General features: G+C 51.8%; 2 protein-coding genes across 4 annotated transcripts; one reads left to right on the top strand and one right to left on the bottom strand.

Moving 5' to 3' along the window:
* On the bottom strand, positions 1–5,695 carry LOC116862824 (transmembrane protein 186-like). Its single transcript, XM_032850249.1, has 2 exons — positions 5,395–5,695; positions 1–1,579 (listed from the first exon to the last, which is right to left on the bottom strand). The coding sequence occupies exons 1-2, from the start codon at positions 5,680–5,682 to the stop codon at positions 944–946; spliced, it is 924 nt and encodes a 307-aa protein (XP_032706140.1). The 5' UTR covers positions 5,683–5,695; the 3' UTR covers positions 1–943.
* On the top strand, positions 5,638–26,428 carry LOC116862825 (phosphomannomutase 2). Of its 3 annotated transcripts, none has more exons than XM_032850250.1 (8): positions 5,638–5,746; positions 10,839–10,950; positions 12,875–12,951; positions 13,639–13,730; positions 15,581–15,680; positions 15,806–15,881; positions 17,015–17,130; positions 25,104–26,428. In XM_032850250.1, exons 1-8 carry the CDS (start codon positions 5,666–5,668, stop codon positions 25,203–25,205), a joined length of 756 nt encoding a protein of 251 aa, XP_032706141.1. In that variant the 5' UTR covers positions 5,638–5,665; the 3' UTR covers positions 25,206–26,428. The 3 variants fall into 3 exon arrangements, with proteins under 3 accessions (XP_032706141.1, XP_032706142.1, XP_032706143.1); XM_032850251.1 differs by having other exon boundaries at positions 25,990–26,426; XM_032850252.1 differs by lacking the exon at positions 25,104–26,428 and adding an exon at positions 18,141–18,176.
* Positions 26,429–27,424: the final 996 nt, after the last annotated feature.

Here is a 27,424-nt window from a genome sequence, read left to right as displayed (position 1 = left end):
GAAACATGTAATTTACTGACTTCTGAGAGGCAGAATAAGAGAGATCACACCTTCCCTCCTCTGTACTGTTACCGACTGTGTAACAGACATGCAGCACTGACTGCAGGGAAAGGCAGTGCATATAGTCAGCTTTGGTTTATAAAATAAGGTACCAGAATACAGTTCATCTCACTTTATCACATCGCAGAGCATTCCCACGGGAGGGCCCTCAGGCGTCTGGGTGGCGAACACAATCTTGGCAGAAGTGCTGTGCTCACTGGGCCGACACCTGTCCCGGTCACTGTGCGGTCACCATCCCGGCGGGGTCAAATGACCCTCCTCTATCTAGGCTTCTTCCCAGTCCTTTCTCGGGGTAAGCCCCTGAGGGGGCCAGACACAGGGCTTGGGACCTCCCTCCCAACTGCCCTGAAGCCTTGCAGCACACCCTGACCTCTGCACTGACCTTGACATTTACTGTTTATTCTCACACCCATCCCATGTGACAAGCAGGATTTTCCCTTCCACGGATGCGACAACCAAGGTTCAGCAAGACTCGATAACCTGCTGCAGGACCGGGAGTTGAGAAGGGACAGCGCCCGAGCGTTCTCACTCCAAATCCTGGGCTCCCCCCCGCGCACCTCCCCGCCTTCCGATTTCTCAGCACGGCACCGCTTGAGTGAACCCGACATAGCTTCATCCAAGAACTGGCGGTTAACAGAAACTTCTGGCCATCATCTGGCTGAATGTCGCACGCAAATACAGTAAGAATTTGTACTAAGGACCTCTCTCCTAAACCCAGTCACTAGCTCCTGCCTCGTAATTTCCTCATCCCAAAAGACAAGAGCTGGGAGGCCCTGGCAAGGTCTCCAGCGGCCTGATCCCGCTCTGCGGCCTCACCCACACCCTCGGCCTTCCTGCTGGAGATCCGGGCGGCCCAGGGCCACCCGGAGGCCCAGCTCCCAGCTCACTTGAGGGTGTCCAGCATCCCAAACACCTGTGTGAAACGCTCTCTGTCCAGGACGCGTCCGTAGCGCAGGCTGAGGTAGAAGGTCTGCTTCCCGCCGTACTGCTGGATGCGCATGAACAGCTCCTGGGGCCGGTCCTCGCTCTCTGTCAGGGGGATCACATCGGCCACGGGCCAGTCCGTGTCCTGCCGCCGGCCCCAGAAGGTCAGGTGGGCTACGCGCAGCACAGTGCCCGCCTCGTTCACATACAGGATGCCCACCAGCCTCCGGAAGAAGTGGCTCATCCAGAAAAGCATGGCCAGGGCGAAGCCGGCTACCCCACCCGCCAGGCACAAGTTGTTGAGAGTCACGAGGCCGTGCGAATACCCGTAGAAGCCAGGCGGCAGGGCCAGCAGCGTCAGCGCCGTCTGCGTCACCTTCAGCCGGGACAGGTACTTGAAGACTCGGATAGCATCGAACCGGTAGACCATCCGGAACTGCTCCGCGTCCGTGCCTGCAGGCTTCTCCTTCGGGGTGGGGGTCCTGCTCCCCATCCACCTCCCAGGATCCTGCCCGGTGCGGCACCACAGCCCGCACACAGGCCTTCTCCAGGCAGCTGGGCCTGCCAACCGTGGCACGGCTCGGAGGATGGCGGCCTGGAAGGGAGACAGGACAGCGTTGCTCTCGAGAACTCAACCACGCTGATCACAAAATAAACAAGCGCAGAGGGGCGCCTGGGTGGCTCAGTGGGTTAAGCCTCTGCCTTCGGCTCAGGTCATGATCTCAGGGTCCTGGGATCGAGCCCCACATTAGGCTCTCTGCTCAGCGGTAAGCCTGCTTCCTCCCCCTCTCTCTGCCTGCCTCTCTGCCTACTTGTGATCTCTCTCTGCCAAATAAATAAATAAAATCTTTAAAAAAACAAACATGCGCAGAGCCCCTTACCCAGAGGCTCCCGCCAGTCCTGTGAGGTTGTGATTACTGCAGAGACACAGGGAAGGATGCCTTAAGTTCACGTGAGCTTCACACAGGTGGTGTAAGACCATGCCGTGACCCTGACCCTGAACACTGCAAGGGTTCAGGACACCAACCCCCCATGCAGTCAAAAATCCACCTGTAACTTCTGACTCCCCAAAAACTCAACGACTGATAGCCTAGTGTTGACCAGGAGCCTTACTGATAAGTCGATTAACCCATGTTTGTTGTTACACGTATTACATACTGCGTTTTTAGAATAAAGCCAGCTAGAGAAAAGAATGTGAATAAGAAAACCACGGTGGGGGCGGGGGGGGAGAAAACCACAAGAGAAAACACATTTAAAGTATTGTATTATCGGTACCATTAAGTTTACCTTGTTTCCAAGATGAACTGTCAGTAGCCACATCAACGCTGTCACGTCTTAGTGGACACAAAACACGGTAGATAGTTTCTATGTTACTGACACCAAACACAAAAAAGGAAGGCTAAAAGGGAGATCCCTATTTATTTATAAGAACAACAATTCATGGACTGGAAACAAAGTGGCAGCCTGGAGTAATCCATACTACTGTTTCCCAGGAGCCTGCTCTGTACGCTAATGAATGAACCCTTATGAAATTCTTATGGCACACAGTATTACTGTCAGGTTCAGAATACAGTATGGGAAACACTGTTCCTTTTTTAAGAAAACCACTTAGGACTGATGATAGACTGATATGCATTTTCTCCAATTACGGGGCGGGGGGTGCGGCGGAGAGGGAGGTAAGGGGCATACTGCAAGGCAATTAAATCTCTGATGGCATAAAGCAGCGTTAGCAAACAGTAAGAACACACAGTTACTTTGATATTACATAGTACTCACCTGACAGCCTCTAAGGACAGGCTACCCACTTCCAGAGGCCTCTTGCACATGTTTGACAGGGTCAATGCCCCGCCAGAGGATGATGGCACAAAGCGTCCCCTACAGTTCTTGGCACAGTTACTGATTCCACGTGAAGACACTCGCTCACACACACACAACAGGGAAGTTTAACCGTACACCACAATGACTCTTCACTATTTATTACACGGAAGCGGGTCAGCGGGAAGGCCTTCATCCTGGTCACCTTCCTGCTGAGTAGGCTGAGGACGAGGCGGCCCAGGGGCTGGTCTTGCGGTCTCCGGGGTGCCAGGGGTGGGACAGGTGGAGGTGGCGGAAGGGCAGGCGGGCGAGGCAGGCACACTCGGCCTAACTTTAGGGAAACACATCATAATTTCTGTCTGACTTTTTTGCTCTTTCATTTCTCTAAAGATATTTCTGTATGGCACCAAGCCCTCTTCCATCACCTGCTTGAGTCTCAGTGCCCGAATCACGAAGGGTCCATGTTGTAAAAGAAGTCAAAGGCCGTCTTGAATAATCGAAAACCTTCTGCCAGGTTGTCTAACGTCAACTTGTTTTCTGGCCCTGCTTCTTCTACATCTTCCTCACGTGGCACTGGTCCAGAAGCTCTCATCCCCACGGAGGCGCCTTCGGCTAACTCCTCTGGCGCGCAGTCTAGGAGCTCTTGACATGCGAACTTATCGATGGTCGGCAGAAGCTCCTTCTCCTGCCATCTTGACATTTTTTAAGCCAAACCTCTTTCTAAAATTATCAAACCATCCTTTGCTGGCATTAAATTCTCCAGCTTTAGTTCCTTCATCTTCCTTTTGCTTCAGGTTGTCATATAACAACTTTGCTTTTTCTTGGGTCTTTTAGAATCCATAGGGATGCCTTTCTCACAGCAATCCTGCACCCGCATAAAGGCTATGTTTTCAATACGAGATAAAAAAGTATCTCGCAAAAAGTGCAAGGTCTTCACCCCTGCTGGCGCAGCTGCTGCAACGGCTTCGCGGATTTCCTTTTCTTTTTTTACAATGGTCCTCACGCTGGACTCCTTCATCTTGAAATGGAGGGCAGCCGCAGCTGCCGACTTTAATCTACAGTACGTATCGAGCAATTCAACTTTTTCTTGTAACGTCATGACTTTCCTCTGCTTCTTGGGAGCACTTCCAGAACCACTAGCGGCATTTCGTGTGGGTCCCCTGGTGTTATTCAAGGTTTACGATAGGGCACCAAACACGATGAAAAATACGTGAGAACCAGGGGATCACTTTTTACTGCCATTCGCAATTTACTAGCGACGACGTGCTAACACGGAGATGATGGGCAGCACACGCCACGCGAAGCACATACTAAACCTGAGCCCACCGAAACAGCAGCAGGGGGTGGCCACGGAATGATTACAGTAGTACAGCGTGTACTGCGGTTAATTTTACGCAGTTGGGAGTTAACACTGCATCTTCATGTTTCTGGTTCTCTCAACTATGAATGAGGCCATTGTACAGTTCTCCAAGGCTCTGTACGCATTCTGATAAACTTTCTAAAACAAACTTGCGTATATTACGGTAGTAAATAAAATAAACTAGTATCTACCTGTATTTTAGGCATTCGTGACATACCGTTTTTATTTTTTCCGTCTTTCCAGGCTACGCGGTTCATTTGCCAGGTTTTTTGAATTACGGCAAACCTCCGAAAATTTTTCCATTGTATTTATTTTCAACAGTCAACACAAAAGTGGACGGACACAGTTCAAACCCTAATTGTTCAAGGGTCCCCTGTACTTTACCACTGAGGAAACTAAACACAGAGAAGGTCAGAAATTTGCCCAAAGACACACAGCCAGTGAGTGGGGCACAGTCTGACTCTCAAACTGGTCCTCTTTCCTTCAGACAGTCCAAAGAGGTACAAGAAAGGTGGCAGAGCCTTCATTCACTCAACAAATACCCAGGGACGGCCAACTCTGGGCTGGGCGCCGAACGCATAAGGCCGTGGGAACACTTTCCCCAGCAGGAACCAATGTCCTAAAGGGTAACAAATCCCTGCCATACTTCTAATAACCTCCCGATTCTCTGTCAGGTTAAAGCATCATCTTCGGTCCTGAAGGGGAAGCGCTGTTTTCTGAGCCCAGTTTGGGCGGGGAGGGAGGCGCCAACCCGCAGCCCAAGGGTTTTACCAGGTGCGCCGCTGTACACCTCGAGGAGAGCAGTGAAAGATGCTCCTGGCTTGGGGGCCTGATCTGGGCTCCGACCCCGGCTCCAACACACACTAGCTGTGGCCCCTCGGGCAAGTTCCTCCACTTCTCTGGGCCTCGGTTTCTTTGCCTTTCATAAACGGGATTCACGACAAGCCAAATGAGACAATGGCTTCAAAGACCTCGAACGCACTTGGAGCACCCGAGGATCTGACGCACGGGGACAGAGCTCAGTGAATTTCAGAGAGCGCTCCTGTCGCCCACAGGATCCGAGCGCAGCAAAGTGCGGCACAGCAAGCCTTAACCTACGCCGGAGGTTCACCGCCCCCCCACCGCCACCGCGGATTCTCCGAATCAGAACCCCAGGAATCTGCCTGCCTGCCCAAGCCTCACCACCGCCCCGAAAGCGAACCACCTCCCGCGGTTCCCGCCAACCACCCTCTTACCATGGCTTCGCTTCCTGCCACCGGAAGTGAATCCCCTCTGCCCCCGGAACCTCTGACGGCGCGCGCTCGACCGTCATAGGACGCCGTCCAGGCGCATTGCATCCTGGGATTTGTGGTTCCGAAAGAATATCCGACGCAAATCCCAGGTACCGTGGGAGGGAATGCTCCTCCCCCAGCGTGCCCTGCGGTACGGGGGCTGGTGGGAGCGGGGGGGCGAACCCGGAAGTTCTGGGCCGAGTTCCTGGTTGCCAACGAGTCCCATCCCGAGTGGATGGAAACCGGCGACATGGCGGCGTCCGGCCCAGCGCTGTGCCTCTTCGACGTGGACGGGACACTGACGGCCCCGCGACAGGTAGGCGGCGTCCGGCGGGGTGGCAGCGGCGGGCGCAGACTCTCAGGGTGCTCGGAGAGATGGGACGGGACCGAAAAGCGAAAAACTTATTGGAAAACGCAGTTCGGGATTTTCACCGCCTGCGCTGGATTTGAAGCCCAGCTCAGCCCTCTTGCCAGCTGTGAGCGCGCCTCAGTCCTGTCACCTGCGAACTGTATCTTGTGCCCTAATAGGAAAAACATAGGTGTCCAGGTCAAACAGACCTAATAGAGTCTCCGCTGTACTCTCTTGACAGCTGTCTGACCTTGAGCAAGTCACTTAACCCCAGTCTCAGCCTCCACGGACGGCTTTCAGTGGGGACCTTCCCAGTACCATATGGTGTTTGTGAAGGTCGAATGAAATCGAATAAATTCGTAAAAATCTTTTGGGTACGGTGGGCCGTGTTCCCCGGTAGTCAGTACATATTAGCCACTGCCAACCACCCCCTTTTCTCCACCCCCTTCTCCAGCGGGAGTGAGCAAGGAGACCTAGATTTTTTCAGACTGCCTGCTGCCAGCCCCCCCTTGAACTCTTGGAAGCTTGCTTCCCACTTATAGATGTTGCTGCTGCAGGCTTGATTGTAGGTTTCGGTTAAGATCAGGATTTGTGATAAAGCTGACGCTGACCTCCCCCTTGCAGGGACTGGTCCTTGAACCACAGCCATTCAAACTTGAGCCGGGACCCAACTAACCTTCCTAACTTCACTTTCTATCCCTGCCTTCTTAATTTTGGCCGGAGGGTGGCAGTGGTGTGCTCCAGACGGCCACAGTACGTGCGTGTGACATGACATCATTTTGCCTTTCTGAGCCACAGATTCGGTGCATCTAGTGATGAAACTCAATGGCGAGTTCTTCAGAGGCCCTTTGTGACCCAGATTCGGTGACCAAAACACACTTCCGGACTGTTAGAGAAGCTCCTGGCTGTCTGGAGCCAAAGTCAGCAACTCATTGTTTGTAAAGGCCCAGATAGCAAAAATTTTTGTCTCTGCCAACCACATGGTCTGTAGTAACTACTCAGCTGTAATGCAAAAGCCGCCATAGACCTTATGTAGACACAGCATGGCTGTGTTCTAATAAAGCCTTATTTTATTTATTTGTTACAAAAACAACCAGCTGCTCAGTTTGGCCCATGGGCTGTGATGGTCTAGGGTTCACATCCCATACCTTTTTGCATGATATCACTGGACCTTCTCAACCTTTTCCCCTCTTGCCTACCATGTAGGATAATTTCATTTACCCTTTTTTTTTTTTTAAAGGTTGTATTTATTTATTTGACAGACAGAGATCACAAGCAGGCAGAGAGAGAGAAGCAGGCTCCCCGCTGAGCAGAGAGCCCGATGCAGGGCTCGATCCCAGGACGCTGAGATCATGACCTGAGCTGAAGGCAGAGGCTTAACCCACTGAGCCACCCAAGGGCCTCTCTTTTGCCCTTTTAAACATAAGGAAACCGAGACTCAGTGAAACCGTGACCTCTGTTTCTCACAGCAAATCTGGTACAAGTGTCTGGGCTGCAGGGCATTGTCATTTGCTAAGTTTGCCATTTTCTGCCACCGCTCCAAGATGGAAGCTGTTCTGGCTGCTGGTTGTGCCATTCCGGAAGGTACTTCTGCCTTCCAGAAGGAATCTGGATAGATGACCATGAAGTATGAAATAGCAAAGAAACTCACACATTTGAAACACGATATTCTTTGCAGCAAACTGATAATTTTAACACTGAAAAAAAAATAGTCTAACAAAAGAAAATTGTTTCTGGGTGCCAGGTGTTCCAGGTAAAAAATAAAAATATTTTAGCAAGAGATCTATTCATTATAGAATAATATAATACCTTCCCTCCCTCAAAGCATGCATTCCCAAACAGTGATAAGCATATTATAGTCCAGAAGCAGAAAAATGGGTTATCTTGCAGCTGCTGACACACGATATGATATAAGCAGATAAAATCTAATTAGAACAGAGTCCAGAGCTCTGCACATATCACTATTTTAGTAGAATTTTCTTGTGCTGAGTAACTTTCCTAAGAAAGGTTATTCCATCTAAAAACAGTTGAGACTTAGAGCAAAAGAAGGCGGTCCTAAACCTGACTAAATTGTTTTCCGGCTCTATGTCATAAAAAATTCAAACATATAGGGGCACCTGGCTGGCTCTGTCGCTAGAGCATATGACTCGAGATCTCAGAGCTATAAATTCTAGCTGCACGTTAGGTACACGTTACTTTCAAACCTTAAAAAAATAAAATCGAAATTCAAAAGAAATTAAAACGTACAGAATTACTGCGAAACTAGTATACAGAATAGCTGTATCCCGGCCACTTAAAATCAGCCATGACTGACATTAACTTCTCTACACTTTTATTCTTTGATGTGCCACTTCCAAAGCCACAGTCATCATGGTAATTCACCCCTAAATATTTGTGCCTGGATCTCTTGAAGACATCTGTGGTGACCATAGTGCCATCATCATCATCACCAACGAAACATGTCACCAGTTCCCTCCTGTTATTTAATGCCCCAGCTCAGCAGTCAGCAGACATTTTTCTGTAAAAGGACAGATGGTAAAGAGTTGAGACACCACCAGCCATGTGGTGTCTGTCACAACTACTCGGCTGTGTGATTGCGGCCACAGACAGTACGCAAGTGAATGGATGTGGCTGCGTTGCAGTCCTACCTCGCGGAACCCGACGTGAGTTAATGCTGGCCCATGCACCCTATTCTGCTGACTCTTATTTGCCCCATCAGTTTTCCTCTATTGTCCCAAAAGAAGTCTTTTGTAGTTGGTTTTTTCAGAAGGTGAATTTTTATCCTGCTTTGATCTCAATTTCAAGCTTTTGGATCTTTCTCTGTTTTATTTTTACCCAGAATGACTTATAAAGAATTCCTTGTGATTAGCAACACAGAGTTATTTGGGAACATCACAACAACTTTGGTCTGTGATTATTTTGCTCCAGCAACCTCTCCTACCGTGGGTAGTTTAGATGCTCTGTTATGCTCACAAGGAGCTGGATCTTACTTCCTGTCAAAAAAATATTTGCTGCCCCTCAGAAGTGAGAAGGGGCCTTCTAACATACACACACACACACATACACACACACACTGCAGACAAGCCTGATGGCCACAGTACCATGGAGCTCATCAGTGTGCACTGGGGTTAAGAGAAAAGAAATTGCAGCTTTGGGTTCTGCTTGAAGACAGAAGTATTGCATTTTTAATATTTTGTAATCCAGGGAATCTTCCCCACTTCCTGCCATGCTGACATCAGGAGTCTTCCCCACTTCCTGCCATGCTGACATCACGTGGAAGCCAGCCACTTGGAGGGCTGCAGGACCCATTTTCACAGTCATTGATTCGTAGAGGCTGCCATGGCACTTCTAAATTTTGTCTGCTAAGTCAAGATTCCACGGAAGGTGTAAAAAAGTGTGTGTTCTGTTAAAAGCCCTTCTGTACAATTTTATTAATCCTGTGTGTATATTTCTCTAAAATGTTGTTGTTGTTTTATTTTTTTAAGACGAAAGAGAAGATTTGGGTGCCTGGGTGTCTCAGTGGGTTAAACCCTCTGCCTTCAGCTCAGGTCATGATCTCAGGGTCCTGGGATCGAGCCCCGCATCGGGCTCTCTGCTCAGCAGGGAGCCTGCTTCCCCCCTCTCTCTGCCTGCTTGTGATCACTCTTTCTGTCAAATAAATAAAATATTTTTTAAAAAGAAAGAAAAGAAAAGGAGAAAATTGAACTCTAGATGTTTATGTATTGAAGTTGGTTTTTTGTTTTTGTTTTTAATTTCTGCTAACTTCATTTCTAAAGATACCCAGTGTGAGGGCCTCCAGGCTGGCTCAGTCAGTGGAACATGCCACTCTTGATCCCGGGGTCATGAGTTCAAATCCCACATTGGGAGTAGAGTTTACTTAAAAAATAATAATAAGTTAGGGGTCCCTGGGCCGCTTAGTTGGTTAAGTGTCCTACTCTTGATTTCAGTCAGGCCATGATCTCAGGGTTTTGAGATCAAGTCCCGCATCAGACTCCACACTGGGCATGGAACCTGCTTAAGATTCTCTCTCTCAAAAATAAAAATAGGGGCTCCTGGGTGGCTCAGTGGGTTAAGCCGCTGCCTTCGGCTCGGGTCATGATCTCAGGATCCTGGGATCGAGCCCCACATCGGGCTCTCTGCTCAGCAGGGAGCCTGCTTCCTCCTCTCTCTCTGTCTGCCTCTCTGCCTGCTTGTGATCTCTCTCTGTCAGATAAATAAATAAAATCTTAAAAAAAAAAAATAAAAATTAAAAAAATAAAAATAAAAATAAAAAATAAAAAAATAGATACCCCATGTGAATATACAATTCAGATTACTAAAAGTAACAAAATAACTTTTAAAAAATGAATTGTGATTTGTCTTAATGCAGGAATTTTTTTTCATGTTCATAACTTCTATTTAATTAGTCTGCAATTCGGACTTCAATTAGCAAAAAGTTACACCATTGAGACCACTGTTGATACATAAGAGCTTTTCTTTTAGGAGAGACTAAAAAAATCGTGTGCTCTTGCTGTTGTACTTATTATTTTTGGTTTTGTATTATTATAACAAATCAATTCTGAATGTCCTCTGTAATCTTATCATGTTTTGTTCTAAAATAGCAACTTAAACCCGTAAGTGGAGTACAGTGTAGCATTCAAAAGGAATGTTCTAGATCTTTGTGTATCGGCATGGAACAGTCATCCCAACTCACTGCTAAAAACACAAGTCACTGCACAAGACCTAGAATGAGTCTACTTGTGTGTCAGAAAATAAGACCTCTCTATTTGTGCACATGTAGGCAAGTATGTAAATGCAGAGCAGAAGAGCTACAACAGCACACAGCAGCTGTTAATATATCGCTTGTGTGTTTTAAGCTAGGTAAGAATAAGTGAAATTTAACACATTTTTTTCTGGTAAAAAGTTGATTTCCCCAAATCACAACTAAAACATTTGGACTCACTACAGACCTAGAGCCTGAACTGGCATATATGGAAGTCAGGGTTGTATCACTCTTTGAGTTTCAGTCTCCTGGTTACCCTACAGCTCACGACTTTTTATTTTCCTTTTTGAAATGTAGAAAATTACCAAAGAAATGGATGGCTTTCTACAAAACTTGAGGCAGAAGATCAAAATTGGTGTGGTAGGCGGGTCAGACTTTGAGAAAGTGCAGGAGCAGCTGGGAAAGGATGGTAAGTTCCGTTTGGTTAATGGCAGCTTCCTATGAGGACATTGGGACCTGTGGCCTTGAAGTGTTTTAGGCAGCCTCGAGCCCTCCCCCCCGTGTGGCAGGCTTCCTGCTACCTTGTTTGGACAAACATTCTCTCTGCTTTCTCTTTCCTCTGTTCTTAATGTTATAAGTAAATTTCTGGAATTGGTGGTGGACCACTCGGTTCCCAGATACATGGGTGGGGTCACCCAGAAGTTTGAGTGTGTGTGTCACTGCCTGGAATGCTTTGCCTTGTCCCCGTCCACTCTCTGAGCTCAGTTCAGTCCCCATCTCCTGACTGTCCTTCTCACCCAGGTGTTCAGATGCCTTCCAGGTCTGGGGGCCTCCTCTCCGTTGCTCTAACACAGTGTTTCCCAGAGTTCCCTAATCACGGGACACCCAGGCTCTTAACCCTACCTGGTGAACCAGAACTTCCAACGCAGGCCCCAGGAAGCCAGGGTTCTTGTTGGCCCCTTCACTGGAGATCCTGAGGTCTCTGGGGCCTGGGAATCATATTTTAGCAGCTTCTCCCCCAACCCCCGCCCCAGGAGATTGTGATGCACAGCCTTGCCAGCAGGACACTCTCTGCACGTTGCAAACTATCTAGTTGTCCGTCTGTTTTTTCTGGAAGACTCTGACTCTGCATTACTCATCTTGGAGCCCCAGGGCCTCTAGGGCGCCTGACCTCTAAGAACTAGGTGGTGGAGAGATGGTGGAGATGATCGTTCTTTGGGACACTGTTGACATTTTGGGCCCGATCATCCTCCATTGTGGGGGGGCTGTCCTGTGCACACTGTAGGATGTTGAGCAGCACCCCTGTGGCCTCCACCCACGGGATGCCAGGAGCACCTCCGTGCCCAGTGGGGCAGCCAAAAATGTCTCCCGACATTGCCAGATACCCTGTGGGGGGCTACGTCACCCCCAGTGGAGAACCAGTGTTTGGGACTGTAGTATCCTACAGTCCTAATCGGTGTAGGCTGTCTTTATTGGATTAGCGTATTGGCCAAGCATAATCTCTGCGTTCTCTCTAAAGCTCCCTGTTCTGCTTACTCTTCCATTTTTCTCGTAGATGCTCTACTTAGAGACACTGAAACAACATAATGGGGCACATTAAGCCCCGGAAATCCTGTTACCCGGCCCTGATGGCCCTCTGTGCCTCTGGCCATATTTTTAACCACAGGCTCAGAGAGGCTTTATGTCAGGGTAGGGCACTGTCTGTAGATTTCAAAGAGTGTGAGTCCAGACAACAACCTCGGAACCTTCACAAGCTAGAAGAAAGTTGAAGACCTAGCTGTATCAGAATCACCTGGGAAACCTGTGAAAATACACATGTGAGGGCTCCACCCAACACAGGGCACCTGGGAGTCTGCATTTTAACAAGCAACTAAAGTTTGGGGACCCATTTAGAATTATATGAGTGGTCTCCAAATCTGGCTGCTGTAATATAAGAATCACCTAAAGACCTTTTAAAAAAAAAAAATTTTTTTTTTTTTCAAATTCTGATCTTTAGCCTGGTCCTGCATGTTCTGATTCAGAAGGCCTGAGAGCAGAGCCTGGGAATCTGCACATTTTCATCACTGCCCTGGTGATGCGGGTCCACAGGGAGGCTTGGGGGCCGTCCTTGGCTCACATCTTCCTCTCCAGGTAGAGGGGGCTGAAGGCAGAGATCTGAGAGGACCCGCCACCAGGTCTCCGAACACCAGCCTGGCCACCATCTTGTACATTTGTAATTAGAGTCTTTTTTTTTTTAAGGCGTTTTTTCCCCACCTTCGGAACGTGTTAAGGCGAGATACCCTTTTACGGTCCTTACTGGAGTTTCCCTGTTTTATCGGTGAGACATGTTAATCAGGAAAGAGAAACCAGCTTCAGTTCCTTTCACGCTGACTTTTCTCTTGTTTTGGTTCCAGTGGTTGAAAAATACGATTATGTGTTTCCCGAAAACGGCCTGGTTGCATACAAAGATGGGAAACTCTTGTGTAAACAGGTAGGTTCTAGAGTATCCAGACGACTATATACTATTATTAAAATGCTTTCCAAAAAGCTGTTTGACACTGGATGCTTCTGGGGAGGTGTGTCTGGGAGTTGAGGAGCCGGGGAAGGAGTGAACCTCTACCCTGTATTCTTTTCTAGTCTTGAGTGTCGAGCCCTGTGACTATCACATATTCCAAATGGTTAACTAAATTTCAGCATTGTTTTTTTAAGGATACTTAATCTGATATTTCTGTCATGCTAGCAGAAACGAGGGCAGGCTGCCTCGCTACAAGCATTTTTAAGAGGTACTGTGTAGCTGTTGCTAGTAACAAGATCATTCCACTCAGACATATGAGAAAGCCTGAGTGGAACAAAGATACTTTGTCAGTGTCTGTAGATATTTTAACTGAATAAAAGCAGCAGTGATAAACTAACTCTTTGGGCCTTCCCTGAAGCATTCGAAAGATAATTTGTACAAAAATCTTGAGTCATGAAGCAGGAAATGCTTTAACTAATGCCCTTCGTGGTTTGCCTTATGTTTTCACGCAGGGAGAGAAGGAAAAATGTAGCGGGGCGTGTCACACTGGCCACGTCAGCTTAGTCACCCTCGCCAGTAGTGGCTAAAGCCCCGGGTTTGCTATAAAGTTATTTCAAAAATACCTCCCCCGATTCAAGTAACCCCAGTGTTTTCTTTATCTAGAGTATTCAAGGTCACCTGGGCGAGGCCCTAATCCAAGATCTAATCAACTACTGTCTGAGCTACATCGCAAGAATTAAACTCCCGAAGAAAAGGTGGGTTTGGGGGGGGGCACCTGGGTGGCTCAGTGGGTTAAGCCTCTGCCTTCGGCTCAGGTCGTGATCTCAGGGTCCTGGGATCCAGCCCCACATCGGACTCTCTGCTCAGCGGAGAGCCTGCTCCCCGCCCCTGCCCCCTGCCTGCCTCTCTGCCTACTTGTGATCTCTGTGAAATAAATAAACAAATAAATATTAAAAAAAAAAAAAAAAAGAAAGAAAACGTGGATTTGCTTTCAGCAGAGGCTGTGCTGGCATGGGGAGGAGTTGCACTGACTGGGTTGGTGCTGACTTTAGTCCCAGGCCCTGTGCTTAGTTAGTTAAGACATTATTGGAAACCTTCTAGTGGAAGAGTGAATCCATAAACGACAGCATTTCCACATGATAGGAAGCAGAAACTAAGATGCTTGCCAAGACTGTGGGTCCACGGGGAGGCCTGTAAGAGCAGTGTGAAAAGCAGCATCAGCCCCCGATCCGGGAGCCACCTGGGAGCCACCCCGGAAACCCAGGCCAGAGCCCACACACAGCCCTGCTCGCTCAGCCCACGGTATATCATAATATTTGCATTAATTGCTGTCATTTGGAAGTTTGACTTCATGTAGTAAAATACCATCACCTCTGGCTTTGGTGTTCTCTGAAGATCTGTAATTTCAAGTTAGCATGAGATCCCCACCGTGAATTCAGGCAGCAGGAGGCTGCGTTGGCCTTGAAGCAGGCCCTCAGCTCAACACTGGGCCTATGTCCCTGGTATTTACAGGTGGCTGATGGCTCAAGATCAGGGCTGTGTGCGGAAGACAGAAAGGACCCAGGGAAGAGGTTCTAGAACCTCACAGGCATCAGCATTTAGTACTAGAAGATACTTCTGAGCACATAGTCACAGAACCCTTAAATTGCATTGTAAGGAAGTATAGTTCACAGTTATTTGAGCTTTTAAGAAACAGTTTTGAGATTCAAACTGGAAACACAGTGGGGGAAAATGGTTTTTTAGGTTTTTTTTTTTTAATCTTTATTCAGAGTAACTAAAAAAAGTGTTAAGCTGTTCTCACGTTCTGTGATCAGAGCAACCATTTAGTAGCAGCTAGCCACAGCAGCTGTGTTTCGTCGGAATGACGGAGGCTCACCAAGCAGCCCTCAGAGCCTTTTCCCATAGCTTTTTGTGGTCAGACCGGTGGGTTCAAGAGGTCACTAGCAAAAATGTCAGGTGCATGAATTTTCAGATTCCTCAGGGAACTTGAGAGATGGTAATCATTTTCATAGCTCTTTTTTTTTATTATTATTATTATTTTAATTTGACAGAGAGCGTAAGTAGGCAGGCAGGCAAAGGGAGGAGAAGCAGACTCCCCAGTGAACAGGGAACCCAACGTAGAGCTCCATCCCAGGACCCTGGGATCATGACTTAAGCCAAAGGCAGATGCCCAACCAACTGAGCCACCCAGGCCCCCCTCATAGCTCTTTATTGACGATAAAATTCACTGTCCAACAGAAATAATGTGGGCCACATGGGCAATTTTAAGTTTTCTGTAGCTGCATTTAAAAAAAAAAAAACCCAAAATTAATTTTAATCATATTTTATTTAATTCAGTGTAGCCAAAATATAGTCATTTTAACACATAGTCAACATAGAGCATTTCAAATGAGGGTGACATTCCTTTTTCATGCTCTATCTTTGAAATCTAATCTCAGTTCAGATTAGCCGCCTGTGGCCCGAGGCTACCCCGTGTCTGAGCCCAGCCCGGTGAAGTGTTGATCATACCAGCCCCTGCCTTCTGGAAATTTGAGCCTGCTTACCCATCTGTAAAGTCGTCCACACAAATAACATCTCTCCGGGGCTCGTCCCCTTTCCTCTCCAGGGGTACTTTCATTGAGTTCCGAAACGGGATGTTGAACGTGTCCCCAATTGGGAGAAGCTGCAGTCAAGAAGAACGCATTGAGTTTCACGAACTTGATAAAGTGAGTCCCTCCGACACAGCCTGGGTCTCTGGAGTGGAGATAAGATGTGCAGCCTGGTGGCCGGCTGAAGGGTGCCTTCTGGACTGACATGCACTAGACAATCGGTATCTCCTTGTTTTTCTCAGAAAGAAAACATCAGACAGAAGTTCGTATCAGACCTGCAGAAAGAGTTTGCAGGCAAAGGCGTCACGTTCTCCATAGGTACGGTGCACTCGGGCCGGCTTCCGGCTTCGGTAACCACCTGCTAAGGGGGGGGTTGTGGGGTCCAGTGAGCTCTTGGAATGGGGCTGTGCCTGGTGTGAAGGTGGGCAAGAGGGGAGCAGGGGCGAGCACTCCTGTGTGGTCAGCCCTCATGGAGACTCTCCCTGGCCGCCGGGTGGGTTCCGCACCCCCCCCCCACCACCACCGCCCTGCCCCGGCACCTCTCTTCCTGGCCCAGAGTAGCGCTCAGCCGAACAGATTTGAAATCTCATCATGCATGAGCAGCAGGGATCTGTAGCAGCCAGTTGGGTTGGTGTTACAAATCAAGAAACTGAGGCCCTGGAGGAAAAGGGGTCTTGTCTGAGCCCGCAGAGGTTGTGTCTGCGGTGGCAGACCAGCATGTGAGCGTTTCTGTGTCCAACAGAGTTCTTCCCGCAGCACTGGTGTGTTGGCCGGCCTTGGTTTTCCGTAGAATACACTTGTGAGATGCTTGAAGCAAACGCACTTCCGTCAGCGCTGATGGGTCATTACATGGAGCTTCTTGTTTTACCACCTCCCCTGAGCGTACAGTTGTAGGAAAACTCGAATTGCAAAGAGATTACGTCTGCTAGAGCAGGTAGATGTTCAAGTGTTCTTGAACCGCGATGTGAATGTCTCCCCGACAAAGCTTTCCAAGGGCTTATTGCGCCTGAAAGCTTCCCGCAAATCACTTTGCACCTGCTTTTCCTTTCTCCTGCGAGATATACCGCACGCAGCCCGCTCTGGGCCTCACGCCCAAGAGCCAGAGCGTATTAAAGCTCGGGGCGGCCCAGCTGGTTGAAGCTGTTACCGGATTTCCCACCAGCCTGCTTCCTTTAGACCCGTGCCTTTGGCGTGGCACTTGAAAACAAACGCATTCCTCGTTCTGAGCTGGCGATCTTTGCTTTTCAATTTTGGGTGAAATAATGTTGGAAAAAAGCAACGTCCCATTAATTTCTAGAACCGGTCCCTAAAATAGCGTAAATAGCAAATCAGGGTATTAAAACCGACCTCAGCCCTCCAGTTGCTGATGAGTAGACCACGCTTTGGGTTCAGCCACATGCCCTTCACCTCTTTCCCGCCTTTAGCTTCTGTGTCTTCCCCCCTCTTGGCAGGAGGCCAGATCAGCATCGACGTCTTTCCTGATGGCTGGGACAAGCGGTACTGCCTGAGACATGTGGAAAATGACGGCTATAAGACCATCTATTTCTTCGGGGACAAAACCATGCCCGTAAGTACGGGAGCGTATTTTGGAATTGGACTGTTTGGTTCGGGCTGGAAAAGGGGACGTGGACACGTGGGCCTTTTCTGCTCCGCCATGCAGTACGCACTGGTCCAGCTCACACGGAGCAGGGGCTGCTTTCCCCTGAGAGGGGCGAGTCAGCCCCCGTCCCTTTGCGCTCAGACACCTCAGTGGGGTCGGTCACGGAGCCCTTTCGAGGCTCACTTTGCGGCCTTCCAGAACATCTGCCCCAGTGCCACTGTCCGGTCCTTTGTCCACTTCCAGGCCCTTGGCCATTTTTAGGTCATTTTTCCACTGTGGTTTTCCCCCAGGGACATTCATTATGAGTTGGGCACAAGGCATCCTAAATGGTAGGAAGACGGGGAATCGAGTCTCAAACTCAAGAGACCGCATCGGGGGCTGTGTTAGCGGTGCGCATCGGGGTTGAGGAGCTGTCCCTGATGGACAGGTGCTGGACAGAGTCTAAATCGGGGCTGAGAGCAGAGCCGTGTCAAAGGCCAGCACCAGGAGGACGACTGCGGAGGTGGGATTTCCCCAGAGCCACTGTGGCAGCAGGACGGGGCTCTTCTTGGGACAGGTGGGGCCCTGAGGGGAGGCTTGGCACCAGCCACTCACTGCCCAGGCCCCTTCCTTTAAATTCCTATCGCCCTCTGGGCCCCTCCGCCCACTTCCCTTCACATGCCGCCCGGTGGTGGGAATTATCTTGGCATCAGAGGTCCTGGTTCGGGCTTCGTGGCCATCCGGCACCCAGCAGGTATGCTCAGGACATTCAGAGTTTGCTTGCTGTCTGGTCTGTGATCCACTGCAGAGTACTTGCCATTCTGCTAAGGTTTTTCTGGGGTGGACCTACCAGCCTTTCGGCAAGGTCCCCACATAAGGTCTTCTAGCATTAAAGAGACTTCTGATCAATATAGGCTCGTGTCCATCCTTCTAAAGGATAAAACCAGGACTCGGGGCGCCTGGGTGGCTCAGTCGTTAAATATCCGACTCGATTTCAGCTCAGGGTGTGATCTCGGGGTCCTGGGATCCAGCCTTGAGGCGGACTCCCCATTTAGTAGGCAGTCTACTTGTCTCCCTCCCTCTGTACTCCCCCATGTTGGCATTCTTTCTCTCTCTCTTTCTCTCTCTCAAATTAATAAATCTTAAAAAAAAAAAAAAAAAAAAAAACGGAAAGGGTAAGTGACTTGCCCAGGGTCACAGCCCGTGACAGAACTGGTGGCTCCAGAACAAACTACCTTGTCTCTAAGCGCGCAGGCTTTCCGGTCCAGCAGGCCATCCCTCCGTCGCCGTGGGGAACATTCTCTTCTAGTTCCCGGACCGCATGGTGCTGCTTTTCTGGAGGCTTATCCTTTAGCCACAGAGAGAAGTGGTTTGCAACCGCGTCCATTTGGTGAAATTCTTTGGCTGCAGAAATGCTTTTGCGTCGGACTTTGATGTCTTTGGAGAAAGCGAGCTCACGCAGTCACACGCGGGATCTTCGGGATGGCCGGGCGCCTCCGCAGCCCTTCCGGCCCCCTGCCCGCTCCGCCAGGCCCGGAAGAGAGCTGCTGAGACAGGCGAAGCCAGGTTTTTCTCTGTGATGACACTCTAGCTGTGTGCAAAGAGCCCCCAGAAGCCTCACTGGGGACTTTGCAGAATGGAATGTGGTTCTTGAGATTAGCAGAGAATGCCTGCTTTTGGGAATTCTCCATCTGGAAACTCGAGCACATCGATTCTGTTTGTTTGGTTTTTGGTTTCACCTACTTTTTAAAGGCAGGTACTTCTTATGGAAGGTTTTTTTTCTGATTCATAATTAACATTCACTGTAGAGCATGGGAGAAAGTTCAAGGGAGAAAGTGTAAGTCACATGTGGTCACAGCTGATGCGCCTCCCAGTCTTTTCTCTGTGGGCGTCCGTGACCCCCAAAGTGGACCCTGCGTGTTCACTATTGGATTTTCTGCTTTGTTCTCGTATCCATTTTATTTACCCATGTTAGTGAATCTCTTTGAAAACGAGGTTTTCAGGGGCTGGATGACCCGTTTTCCCAGCAGAGGCCCTGGGACTGTGGTTTTTGACACCGTGGTGGCCGATCTCTGCCCTCTCTGACGCTGCTGTCGGTCGGTGGTTTCCTGGAAATGGGAAGTAACGGTCCAACCATCTAAACCTTGAGCAGGCATAGAGCCATCCAGACACTAGCTTTAAACTTGTCATATTCTGCGATAGACTCTGAAAGCTGTTTTCTTCCTTCGCGTCAAGGCGGATGTTTTCGCTGGTTTCCAGGGAAACAGCACTTGGGCTGAGAACTGCCAGTAAAAAGCCATTTCCCAGGGGCGCCTGGGTGGCTTATTCGGTTAAGTATCTGACTCTTGATATCAGCTTGGGTCTTGATCTCAGGGTCATGAGTTCGAGCCCCATGTTGGGCTGCATAGTGGACGTGGAGCCCACTTAATTAAAAAAAAAAAAAGCTATTTCCCTGCCAAGCGCCACAGGCTTAGAGGCCTGCCTGGCAGCCTCTCTAGCCCTAGCAGCCGCCTCCGTCTGGCGGGATCTGATGTTACATGGAGCCCCTCCCCCATTCCCTGCTTGGAACACCCTCAGAGAGCAGAGTGAAGAAACTAGACATTGGCCGTTGCTTTTCTAAACGCTTGGCAGTCCTGGACTGACTGTCAGTCCCTACCCGCCTCCCCATCCTGCCCATCAGCCACAACAACCAGGGTCTGTTAAAACCCAGCTCTGAGTATAGCCTCAAGGCTCCAGGCCCAACCTGGAGTGCCTTGGCTTGGTGCAGGGAAAGGGATGGCCAGGGCACAGAGAGGCACCCCACACTGCTTTGCATGGCTTCTGGGCAGGGAGGGAGGTGGCGGGGAGACTGCCGCACCCGACTCCGCCCCACCCCCAGCCTTTCCATCTTCCCAGGCTAGACAGCTCCTGCCGGCTTAACGCTTCCTGGCTTTCAGGCCGTTGGAACATGAAAACATTCTAACAGTCATGAACATCGACAGCTGATTGACTTTGACTCAGCAGATGCTTTTGGGTGATTGAGCTCTCTGGCCGCTTCTGTGCTCGGGACGGGCACACGCGGAGTGGCAGGACTGGGGGGGCACCGTTGCAGGAGGTGACTGACCACGCACAAGGCAGTTTGTGCCCACGGCAGAATGCTCCGTGGCTGTACAAACCGCTGATGCAGACCGATCTCTGGGCTGTTCTATCAGGCGAGCCACGTAAGGTGCAGAGCAATACAAGTAACACGCGCCACTTTTGTCTAAAGGGGGGCGTAATCTCTCTTCACGTGCTCATAAGTGCATAAAGGGAATGTGAAGGGACACCCAAGAAGGCAGATGACAGACCTCCTGAGAGCTAGGGACAAGGATGGGAGAGACACTTGGCACTCCGTCCTTTCTTTAAATTTTGAACTCCACAAATGTACTCTCTGTTGAAAAATAAAGCTTTAAAGTATCAAACTGAGAAAAGGAAGAAAACAAATGTTTGGTTTCTAAAGCACTTCAGTGTCCAACCCTGAGCTGGACCCTTGGACATTGTGTCCTCAGGTCCTTGGGCAGCCTGGCGGGACGTGCGGGATGGGCGGCAACGGGCTCCACGCAGGGCCGGCTGTGGTGCAGGTCCGTGACCGGGCGGCATCCGGAAGCCTCTCGTCACTCCCCCACATCGCCTCCAAAATGCTATCAAATCATGCAGTTGGTTTTCCACAAACGTTAAAAAGGAAAATCTGTCTTTAAAATAAGCTTCAAGGAAGTCCCTATCGGCCTGGTGGGAAGAGGCAGCTTTGAAACCCAGAAGACCTACAGTCTGGCCGCCGCTGCCCGCGGGGTGACCACACACATCTCTGTGTCGTGAGCCGTGGTACCCGTCAGCCCCATGGGGATGCAGTTCTTCTGAAGCGGTGGGAGGAAAGGGAGGTCCTAGAGGGAGGGTGGCTAGCCCAGGGCCGGCTCAGGAAAGGCAGCAGGACTTGCTTCTCCCAGTAGGGAACCAGCCGGCTATGAAGTCTGCAGCTTTTAGTGAAGTTAAGAAAAGCTCATCCAGTATGAGATTCCTCTGAGAGACTGGGGCCTGTAGGGTGGGCGGTGCATGGTAACCGGCGAACTTTGAGTTCCTGCGCAGGCTGTGGACGGAGTTGGCCATTGGCCCTGCCCTGGGCGGCCTGGCCATGCCTGGCATCTCCTGCGCTCACTCTCAGGATGCCTGAGGGCTGATGAGAGCACCGAATGTGTCCTCTGTGCCGACCTGTCCTACTATTCGTGCGTGTCAGTGTGAAATCTGAGACCCAAGTCTTGGGGGCTAGTGGCAGGTTTAGGTTAGCATGGAGAGCGGGGTGTTCCTTGCTCCCAGAGGGGCCTCAGGAAAATTGCTGCTCCCTGAGATCTGACTGAGGAAGTTGGACTGGGTTAGCGGTTCCCCACCCCGCTGAGGGGCTGCTGCCAGTTCCGCTGTGGGAGGACGGGAAGCGGGACACTGGACCGGCGGGGACACCGTGAGTGCGGGTGTTTGTTGGGGTCCCTGCTGACCCGCCTTCCTTCTGGACACCAGAATCTGTGGTCGTGTCACTCCTGCGATCAGGGTGGGGGGAAGGGGACTGGCTGGGTAAACCCTGAAGAAGCAGCAGCCATTGCTGTAGCTCTTCTCTTCACGGGGACACTGACTCCAGACCCCTAGAGTGTGGCCAGCCCGCAGGGAGTCCCTTGGTACAGTCACTGATGGCTACGCATCAGCGTCTCCTGGAGGCACGTCCATGCCCGGTCCCATCACCCGGTGCTCAGCCCCGTTTGGGGGACGAGGGGGTACGCCAGACTCATGAGCAGACCCGGAGGGTCACCCCGGGAGCGTCAGCAGGACAGCAAGCCGGCTTGCTTTCCACCGCACGGTTAGTCCCCAGACTGTAAGCCACTGGGTCCTGTCCTGGAAGTACTCGGGGTCACCTGATTGTTTTCAAAACATCACGACCCTGGGGCCAGACTGGGTTTTTTTGTTTGTTTGGTTTTTTAAGTGTAACAGTTGACTTCTTTCTAGGAAAAATCAGTATAGTTATCTAAGGGCATACATTTTTATCAAATATTTTCCTCACCAGCTAACGATCACGTTGAGAAAGCAGAAAGCAGCCGCATGCCAACCGCACAGCACGTACTCAGGTCCGTTTGGCTTTTCACGCGGCGGCCTGCAGGCCAGGGGTACTGGCCCTAGAAGTGTTGGTACAGCTCCCGTGGTGACTGTCACCATAGCCCAGGGAGCACCACCCCCCCGGGGGGCTTTGAAACAGAGCCCGTGTCCCTTTGGCCTTTGTACCCCGATACCTAGAAATTTGTTCGGTCCTGTTACACTGCCCGGCGATGAACAGCCACATGCGGCGGAAGTGGACTTGCCGGACTGGACCTGAGCCCCAGATGGGTGTTCCTAGCAGAGACCCCCTCGGAGTCCAGCGGCCCGGCCCTGCTTGCTGCCCAGCAGGGCCCACAGGCCAGGGACACGTGATTTGTGTTCCCTTCCTCAGCTCTCCGTCAGGATCCTTGGGGTTCGCCGGACACCCCCCCCCATCGGCTCAGCAACAGCGTGTGCAGAAACACAGCCGGGTAGCGGGGAGACCGGACCCCACTCAGCCCTGCCGTCTGCTTTTCTGTGGCACCCTCAGCCCTTCACCTCAAATATTTAAATATTAATGGGCCGTTTGCACTGAGCTGGAGGCCTCTCCTCCATCTGGCATCCGTCCCCGGCCCCCGATGCGGTCTTCCCGCTTGGTTCCCTTTGTCATCTCTCAGAAAAGCGTCTTCCCCACCCGGACCCTAGTGACCTGTGCAAATCTGGTGTTTGGAATTTGCAGTTCTCTGAAGCCTGATTCTAGAGGAGGGCGCTCACAGTAGCTCGCCTTGTGCTTCTGCTTCTCCCGACCTCCCTCTGACTCCAGTGTGCCGGCTCTGGGAGCCCCAGGGAGCTCCAGAAGAGCCCAGGTGCCCTGGCAGGAGGGGAGGTTAAAGTCTGCGGTGCGTGGTGCTGGTGGTGCCGAGACCGAGCCCGGAGAGCCGCCCCGTGTGGACCAGGTCTCCGAGGAGGGACAGGCGGGGCAGCTGCTTTGGAGTCGTTCCCTGGGGCCGGGCGTCTGCAACCCGCCCCCAACCCTGGCTGGCTGCGCAGCCTCCTTGTTGCTGTGCTTCTGCTCCTTGTCCTCATCCCCCACCTGTCCGTCCTGCAGAAGGTGAAGCTGATCGTGTCCCCTGGTTGCAGCTTTGCGGGTGGCTTGACATAAAATCCCAAGTCCTTACCTACCTGGCCCGGTGGGCCGCTGAGCTGACTTCGGGATGTGGCTTGTCCCCTCCCTTCCTCTGCTCACTGGTGCCTCCCTTGTCACTCTAGGTTCTCTTCCCCTCCGTTCTCTGCCCTATGGAGTTTCTCCCCTCCGTCTCCTGTCCTCTCCCTGCCTCCGCTCTGAAGGTTCGCTTTGCCTGGCGGGTAGTAGGTGCTCCCTGGGCTGGTTGGGCTCATGTGTCAATCCAGATTCCTCCCTCCCGAGTGAAGGAGTGACAGGGACTGAATGTGTCCCCGAGAGATGGTTGGTTTTTCTGGATAGTTCACAAATCTGTTTCTACGACGTTAAGTTCTCTGTGGCGGTTTTTTCCCTCCCGTGCTATTCGTAGGAGGAATCCGACTTTAATTCTAAGCATTACATGAACTGGTTTCACATTTACTTGCTTAGGTGGCCCCTGGTGGGCGTGACGCCTAGAGCTGACCCAGAGCCACTTGACGGCACAGAAATCTGTGAGGCAAGGGCAGGACCCCAGCAGCTCCCCCAGTCAGCGCTGGGAAGGGACTTTCCCGGACTTGGCTCCAAGTTCGTGGCCCCCAACCTGACTCCTCCCCCTGGTGCATTTTGGGCCCCAGCAGCAGCCCCTCCTAAACTTTGGGGCGAGGTAACTCTCACAAAAGTGAGAGCGGTAGGAATTACCGTGTCCGTGAGTCCTTTAAAGCCATGTCAGATGTTTCTTATAGAATCTTTAGGAGAAAAATCCATTTTTACTCTGCAGTTATTTTCATCGCATTATAAACTAATTGATGTTTTGAGTTAGACCGTCCAGGCTTAGGAGGAGAATCTCGGAAATTGCATGAGAAGCAAAGCAGGGGCTTTCCTGGAGCTCGGGGTGTGGGAACGGCGGCAAGCCTGCTCTATTCACCCCAGACCGGGCGCGGGATGGGGCTGCCGTACACCCTGGAGGACCCACCCCCACGGGGCCCCCGTGGCGGGCCAGGGCCCCCCCGGATACAAGGTCTGGCAGAAGCGGTCTTGCGCTCCACTCTTGGAAGTGGCCCAGGGGAAGGGATGTGTGCATACGCCTGGAGCCGCACGAGCTGAGGGGCAGGGGCCGACCCGCGGCCAGGGGGCGGCGTTACCCCCCTTCCAGCAGCTGGCTCACCCGTCGGCCACGGTCCAGGCAGGGTCTACACCCGGGCCGCCTGGGTCACTCGCAAGCCAAACACAGGAACTATTTAAATGTAAACAAATTAGAATCAAATAAACTCCGTTCCTCTGTTGCCCTGGCCACGTGCCACCAAGTACTTGGTAGTCACCAGTGGCTGCTGTTGGCTCGGAGGCCCGCGTGTCCGTGTCCCAGCCAGACGCCACGGTGGGCTGTCAGCCCTGCTGCGCTGCCTGTGACAACAGCCTGGGGCACGGTTCAAACACAGTGGCAGGGACTGCTGTCACCTGCCGCGCTTGCTTTATAGAAAAAGGAGCCTCAGATCTTCACAAGAGCATCGTGATTGCTTTCAGAGGCATAATTACACGTTCCCAGCTAAACTGCAGTTCAAGGGAAAGTGAGAAAGCCCTTCTCGGTAATGCCTGGGCTCGGGTTGCTCTTCTCCCGGAGGCCCAGGTAACCAACCCGGCCTGCCTGCTGGTAAAAGGGCGAGTTCCTCAGTTTCATGCCTCCCGCGCCCAGGAGAAGCGAGGCGCCCACATCTCCCCCGTGTCTTCACAGGGCGGGAATGACCACGAGATCTTCACCGACCCGAGGACCGTGGGCCACACGGTGACGACCCCCGAGGACACCCGCAGGATCTGTGAAGAGCTGTTCCCCTAACAGCCCCTTCCCTGAGGGAGGGCAGGGCATCCCGCTGACAGGCTGGAAGGGTCACCGTGGCCACACTCGGGATCCCTCCCTCCCTCACATGCCCGCGAACCCCAGCCGGTGCCAGGTTCCCCACACGTCCTGGGGCCTTGACGACGTGGCCTCCACCCCCAGTACCAGGAGCAGCCAGACTTGTCAAGAATGGCCGGAAGGAATGCCTCCAACCCAATTTTATTCCCCACCCCCGAGTCTCAGACCCTCCACATGTGCAATCACGGTACACACGGTTTTGGGGGAATCTTCCCCATCATTCTAGAATGATACAGAATGAATGTATCCAGATCCTCCCTCCTCATGGGTCTTGTGAACAATGTAACTGGCAATGTTTGGACCCCCTGTGTCAGTACGCACGGGGGCATCTGGTGATGAGAAAGGACAAGATGTTTACAGCCATCCCTCCCCAAACAGAAGTCTGGTAACACCTCCTGAGGGGAAGCTCTTGCCCGCTGTCAGCCGGGGAGGACTCTGAAAGCAAAGGCCCTGTGGCCATCAGGCAGGACTGAGTTCAGCAGCACATGGGATGCAAACCGTAGCATGGCCCACAGACAGGTGGCCACCACGTGACCACTGACCCCAACAAGGTTGCCTCTCAGCTGGCCTGCAGTTCTGGGGGCGAGCTCTGAATTCACTACACCTAGGACAGACTGCTGGGGCTCCGCCCCTCGGGATGGGAGCAAGTGGGCCGCAGCAGCCCTGCCCCCAGATGCTAGAGCCTCCCTCCCCTCTGCTTTCTCAGGGATCACATGAGAGGCTGGATCGTTAACAGAAGAGGAGCTGCACGGCTGCACGCAGATCTTCATGTGGACCAGCCTGCCTGTCCCGGCCTCACCCAGACCTGGACCTAAGGGGTGGGAGCCGTCCGACGGTTGGGCCTGTGACCCTCACTCCGTGCTTTGAGTTCAGCGAGGTCCTCATGCTGCTGGAAGGCAGCCCATGAAGAGCGCTTTCCAAGCAAACGGTTCACAGGTCACTTTTCAGAATCTGGACTTGTCAGGACCCGCAGACCCACAGTCCGCTCCAATCCACAGCACGGCCTCTGCTCAGGCCTGGCCGATCTGAACAGGGGTCTGCACCCCCGCTGCCCCACCCCCACCCCACCAGGTGCTTTCATCTCCACAAGCCTCCCAGGCCCCACCAGGCTTATCCTGGCTGGGGGTCCAGTTGGGAGCCGTCTGCATGCCCACGCGCAGGGCCGACCTTGCTCAGTGGTTCCCAGGACTCAGACACGCAGGCGTACCTTTCCTTGCTGGATTTTGTAAACGATACTGTAACGACCTTTGACAATGCAAAGCGGCAAATTAAAGTTGATTTGTTTCCTGTTTCTCATTCGGAGGGCTTTTTCCTTCTTTGATGGTTACATGAACGGTAAAGTGGACGATCAGCTGTGCTGTCGTCTCAGATTCTGGAAGGAAAACCCAGCCCTTGCAGATCTGAAGGCCACTGCTTCTGACACTGGTGTTTCCGGGGTTTCCGCAACGCCAGAGTTTGGTGCTTCTGGGCTCGCCTTCCTGCCCACGGGGTAAGGATCTGCAAGCTTCCTTACGTTTTTAACAGCAGCGCAAGACAACGGAGTCTTACTGAAACTCACCCTAACCTTTATAAATGGAGACACCCCTGCCTGGGCTGCCCTGAGCAGGTGCCCCAAGGTGTCAGGCTGGGCCCACCCCTCCAGAGGGTCCCACTGTGGCTGCCTGCGGACACTCTGGGGCAGACCCCTGGGCCCCTTTCCCCGTCCCTGGGGCCTGCCTCTGTGCCACCAGCCATCTCCTCTGCCTGCCTCCCATGCGCTGGCTCTGCTGCTGACCGGCGGCATGACTCAGGACGGCTTCATCTCGGCCTGTCTGCTCCTCTGTCGGGCGGGGTATGGCCCCTATAGCACACACCAGCTACCTCCAGCCAGGCTGTTACTACCTCCACGAACCCCCGGGAAGCCTGTAAGGCAGGTACTACCAGCCCTGCTGTGCAGGTGTGGGTAAGTCACCGCCTCAGCTTTCCAGAGCTGGCAGCTTAGCACAAGAATCTTCAACACAGTAGCTAAATGCTGAGCAGGAGGGCAGCCGAGGTTGGCCCTGGAGTGAGCGGCCCCAGGGAGGGCACAGCTGGGCACTCCTGAGGGAGAAACCCCCAGGAAGGCCCTCCTGTAGTTCACCGAGGTGCCTGCACTCCATCCT

The sequence above is a fragment of the Lontra canadensis genome, unplaced genomic scaffold, assembly GCF_010015895.1.
Source record: "Lontra canadensis isolate GAN:19392208 unplaced genomic scaffold, GSC_riverotter_1.0 scaffold348, whole genome shotgun sequence".
In the NCBI taxonomy this organism is placed as follows: domain Eukaryota; kingdom Metazoa; phylum Chordata; class Mammalia; order Carnivora; family Mustelidae; genus Lontra; species Lontra canadensis.
The sequence above is the reverse complement of the archived record's forward strand: the minus strand, read 5'-3'. Positions and strand labels throughout refer to the sequence as shown.

Coding starts and splice junctions, on each gene's coding strand:
- LOC116862825 (XM_032850250.1), top strand. CDS start 5,666: ATGGAAACCGGCGACATGGCGGCGTCCGGCCCAGCGCTGTGCCTCTTC. Junction 5,747..10,838: donor CACTGACGGCCCCGCGACAG/GTAGGCGGCGTC, acceptor TTTGAAATGTAG/AAAATTACCAAAGAAATGGA. Junction 15,882..17,014: donor AGGCGTCACGTTCTCCATAG/GTACGGTGCACT, acceptor CCCTCTTGGCAG/GAGGCCAGATCAGCATCGAC.
- LOC116862824 (XM_032850249.1), bottom strand. CDS start 5,682: ATGTCGCCGGTTTCCATCCACTCGGGATGGGACTCGTTGGCAACCAGG. Junction 1,580..5,394: donor TGGCAGGAAGCGAAGCCATG/GTAAGAGGGTGG, acceptor TCTCCCTTCCAG/GCCGCCATCCTCCGAGCCGT.